Below are 4,356 nucleotides of genomic sequence, written 5' to 3' on the forward strand. Positions count from 1 at the left end.
CAGAATGATACAACAATTAAGTCTTGTCCCACAATGCATAAATATATTTTATACATAAATATATTATTTTATTATATCCAGTCTAACTCCGATTGAACTTCAATAGAATTTTTAAACTTTTGAACCTCTAAAGCTCTAACTCTCCTAGGCTCTCTCTCAATATCCCACACATCTAAGCCCCCATTACATGGTTAAATTTTTGGCACTTTTGGAACTCAGATGAACAAGCATCATAGAATTCACCAATCTTTTAGAATGTCTATCGATGGATAACTAACATCAAGATTATTACAGTTCTAAGATGAACCTAACATTTTCCTCGGCATCAGAATCTGGCCATGCATCTAACATGGTCTTAATGTTCACTATGTCCCCAGTTATGAATGAACATGTGACCTTAACATTCTTCAAGGCATGCCACCAACATTTATTACCATGATCCGATCTGCAACAGCCTATTCTGCCCATCAACATCTCGTAGATAAACTGTTTTCAAATAGCAAATATAGTTATTACCATCAAAGGGATAAATGCAAATGTTTATTTCTAATATGTTGAATTTACTGTGCTGGAATGGAAGCAAAGATGTAAATAGGAGAACCAAATAGAAATTACCACAATGAATGGTCTAATATCGATATAATAAGAAGAGGATTGCCAAAGGAATGAAATGGTTTCTGGGCAGCAACTTGAAAGCAACCAATTCAGATAGGGAAAGTAAAGAGCTTCCCCGTTTGGAGCACGACGAAATTCCAAATGTCTAATATGCGGAGGAGTGGATGAAACTGATTGCAACACACCCAGTTCAATCTACATGATGACAAACAAACAAATAAATAAATAAATAAATAAAATTGGCAAATTCAACCAATCAAACAGCTAGCCAGAGTATACTCTTACATCAAGTGGGAAATCCACAAAGAGGGAGAGTGATGTCAAAACCTGGTGTGGTTTATGTTTTGGATAAATTCCCTCAAGCTATAGTGTTGAAAATCCATGTCAGTAAAAACATTCACTTTTAGTTTATTAGAACTGCTCAGAAAAGTTATAACAGGTTTGTCATTTCCCCTAAAGTCACATGATAATAAATTTGGGGCATCAATGTTGAGCTCCTTCAAGTTTGAGCACCGCAAAAAATCTAAGAACTTGAGTTGAGAACTTGAAATATTAATCCTCTCGGACATAGAGCACCGATGTATTTGCAGAGTCTCAAGGTAAGGAAACTTATCAAACAGTTCGAGAAACCATTTATGCGCAATGGCAGTGTTCTTCATTGAGCATAGGCGCAACCATCTCAAATTTATGCAACTATCTAAATTCAGCTTCAAAGACACATCCATATCATCAAAATCACAATGAACATAATAGAAACTCTTAAGATTTGGAGCATCAATATACACCTCCTGTATTCCACTAACTAAAACTCGCTTGAGCTTTTGTAGACCCCGCAAGCTTAATGATTTCACCGGACTGGATAGTAAAGGATTTTCTCTACTTAGAGGGTTATATACACAACAATCTTCCATAGCGAAATGTTCAATCAGAGGACAATAGGAAAGCAAATGCTTGATAACTCCTTTATCTTCAAAAAGAACAGAGCATAAGCATAACATTCTCAAAGAGTGCAACTTGATAGTAGAAGAATGGTTCAGGAATAATGCTCTGCAAATTCTGATCGGTCCCTTCAAATTCAACTCAGTAAGTGATTTCGCTTCAGTGACACAAAGTGGAAGGTTATACCATTTGTCAGGACAGTACTCGCTTGTTGGAAAGAAGTCTCCATCTGCAGGGAAATGAAGTTCTAGTCGTTTGATACCACACTCACAAATCATCTTCATCCAAATATCAAGATGGCGAGACATGTAATTAAAGTCTCCAATATAGTCCATACAGAGCCTAAATTCTTTGATTATTAAGCCTTGTTCATGGAACCTCAACAGTCTTTTCATGACATAATCAGCTAGTATGTCTTTGGTGCTATGCCAAACAGAATTTGCTGTTGATAAATCATGCACATTGATAAAATAGCTGCTGCAAATACACAACCTAGGAAACGTAGACCATGTTTCTCTCCATGCCTTTGACAAAACACTGGTCTTAGCAGCATCTTCATTAGGAAGCTTTGCAAGTATGTCATGAAGTATAGTTTTTGGTAGACCAGAAAATCGGTCCATTTTTTTTCTTTCTCAGCTACAATTGTGACACTGAGAGCTTGTCAAATAAGCTGTGAAAAAAATTCCAATATATTAGCAAACCCTTTCAATATTATATGAATCAATCCAAGTCTGACATGAAATTATAAGTTTCTCAACGTTGTTGTTTTAGTTTCTAACTATTTTCTTTTGTGAAGTATAACCTTTTCTGAAAAAGTGGAACAAAATGAGGAAATAATAAAATTAAGCATCTAAACATATAGAAGCGGAAACCAGAAAAGGATGAGTTTTGTCATAACAAATTTGATAAAATGCTCACCACCATAACAAATAGATAAATCAAATCGATAATTACAAGTAGTTTCTTTTTAAAATTCAGAATTATTATGCTTTCTCAACTTCGAAAACAAAGTGAATTCTAATGCGCTCTCGAAAAAGCAAGGAGTATAGTAGGGCTTTTCAAATTCTAAATTCTAACTCCTAAACTTTAAACCCTAAACCTTAATCTCTAAAATCTAAACACTAAATTCTAAATTCCTAGACCCTAAATTTTAAACTCTAAATATAAGACATTGAAATAAAAGAGAAAGAAAATAAACCTAGCAAGATCGGTGATTCCGTGCCAAGCAACAACCAAAAGAAGATAATGCGATCAAAAGGTCCGTGTATGTAAGTTTTGAGATCAGGGTTTTGAGTTTTGAGTGTCAGGACTTAGAAATGAATGTTAAGGATGACCAGGTTAGCATTATATAGAGAAAATTAAGATTTAAGAGAGTAAAGACTGTAACCGTTTTATAAATAGGGTTTTGCTGTCCTTTCTTATAGGTTAAACCGTTAAAGTATATTAATTGTATCTACTAATTATAAATTTCTGTATAATTTAATAATTAGTTAGTCTTTTTCTTTCTGGTCAATAGAAACAAAAAAAAAAGACATTGAAGGCAAGTATGTATATCCATTGACACAATCTCCATTAATTCTTGATTAGGAAGCAGCCACTCCATATAGGGTTGGTTATTTTGCGCTGCAAGCTTAGCCATGTAGTCAGCAGCAGCATTTGCAGCCCTCTGGATAAGTGCTAGGCTCACGGTCCATTTTGCACTATTACTAGGAACATCATGAATAATAGCACAATAAACAAGCAGTCCACTTCACAAATAATTTCATTGAAATCGCAGTCTCCGACTAAACACAGTCCATTCAAAATACTCAGAAGCTCACATCGCACTATGATATCTACTGGAATAGCATCTGAACACCCCTTGATTCAAATTCTTGTGCTATCTCAAAAAATGCCGCCGAAGTCAGCTCGGTGATGAGTAAGCAAATTACTAGTATCATAGTTCAATTTAATCACAGAGGTCGAAAAAGGATTCCATGAAAAAGATGCAGTGATTGGATTTAAGGTTCTTCCAACATCAAAAAACTGATAAAATTCTTAGCTACTTGTTTAATTAAAAATGTTATTTCTACAGTGCTCCAAGGGTCCTTCCTATTGAAAATATTGTTATTACTATCTCGCCAAATCTACCACAACCTGTCAAGAAGAGGCATTCATGAGAAGAAGAATAACATCTAATCCACTCTAAAAAGTTCATGTCCAGATCACTTGGCGTTCTACCAATTCCCAACAAGTATCATACCTCTTGTGCTTTAATGCAATCCCCAAAGCAATAGAGGATATCTTCCTCTCCCATATTACAATGATGACACACTACGGATTTTACTTAGCCCTTACGATGCCGAAGTCGGTTAGATGTCAAAGCATTATGGATTCCCAACCACATAAAAATCTTAATCTTCTTTGGGATCTAAAGACGCCAAAGCCAAAGAAAGTTTGCTTACGGATCCCAAGAAATCTTCCTCTAAAGGAGCCACTCATATCCGTGTATGGCCAAGTAAATCTTAGTGGCCGAGTGCCTTCAAAATCAACCAGTGTCAATATTGTCATGCCTAAAGGGATAAATATACTCCAAACTAACTTTAAAGTCATCATCAATAAGAGTGGTCAAAACACTCCAATCCTAGTGATTTTGCTTCCATACATCCTCTACCCACAACGTTGTATCTATGATATGGACATAAGGGACATGTGCCACTAATGTCCCCTCTGAATTCCACAAGCCAAACCAAAAGGATTGAGAGAGAGGGCCAATGTTCCAAATAAATCCCTCTTGCAGCTTGGCCTTAACTTTTATAATAT

General features: G+C 35.6%; 1 protein-coding gene across 2 annotated transcripts; it reads right to left on the bottom strand.

Moving 5' to 3' along the window:
• Positions 1 to 2,875, bottom strand: LOC107628401 (F-box/FBD/LRR-repeat protein At2g04230-like). Of its 2 annotated transcripts, XM_021116005.1 has the most exons (4): positions 2,753 to 2,875; positions 901 to 2,224; positions 616 to 810; positions 1 to 486 (listed from the first exon to the last, which is right to left on the bottom strand). In XM_021116005.1, the coding sequence occupies exon 2, from the start codon at positions 2,172 to 2,174 to the stop codon at positions 936 to 938; it is 1,239 nt and encodes a 412-aa protein (XP_020971664.1). In that variant the 5' UTR covers positions 2,175 to 2,224; positions 2,753 to 2,875; the 3' UTR covers positions 1 to 486; positions 616 to 810; positions 901 to 935. The 2 variants fall into 2 exon arrangements, with proteins under 2 accessions (XP_020971664.1, XP_016186578.1); XM_016331092.2 differs by lacking the exon at positions 2,753 to 2,875 and having other exon boundaries at positions 901 to 2,271.

The sequence above is a fragment of the Arachis ipaensis genome, chromosome B02 (assembly GCF_000816755.2).
Source record: "Arachis ipaensis cultivar K30076 chromosome B02, Araip1.1, whole genome shotgun sequence".
Taxonomy (NCBI): domain Eukaryota; kingdom Viridiplantae; phylum Streptophyta; class Magnoliopsida; order Fabales; family Fabaceae; genus Arachis; species Arachis ipaensis.

Bases quoted from the DNA above. Each gene is read 5' to 3' on its own strand.
- LOC107628401 (XM_021116005.1), bottom strand. From the start codon at position 2,174: ATGGACCGATTTTCTGGTCTACCAAAAACTATACTTCATGACATACTT.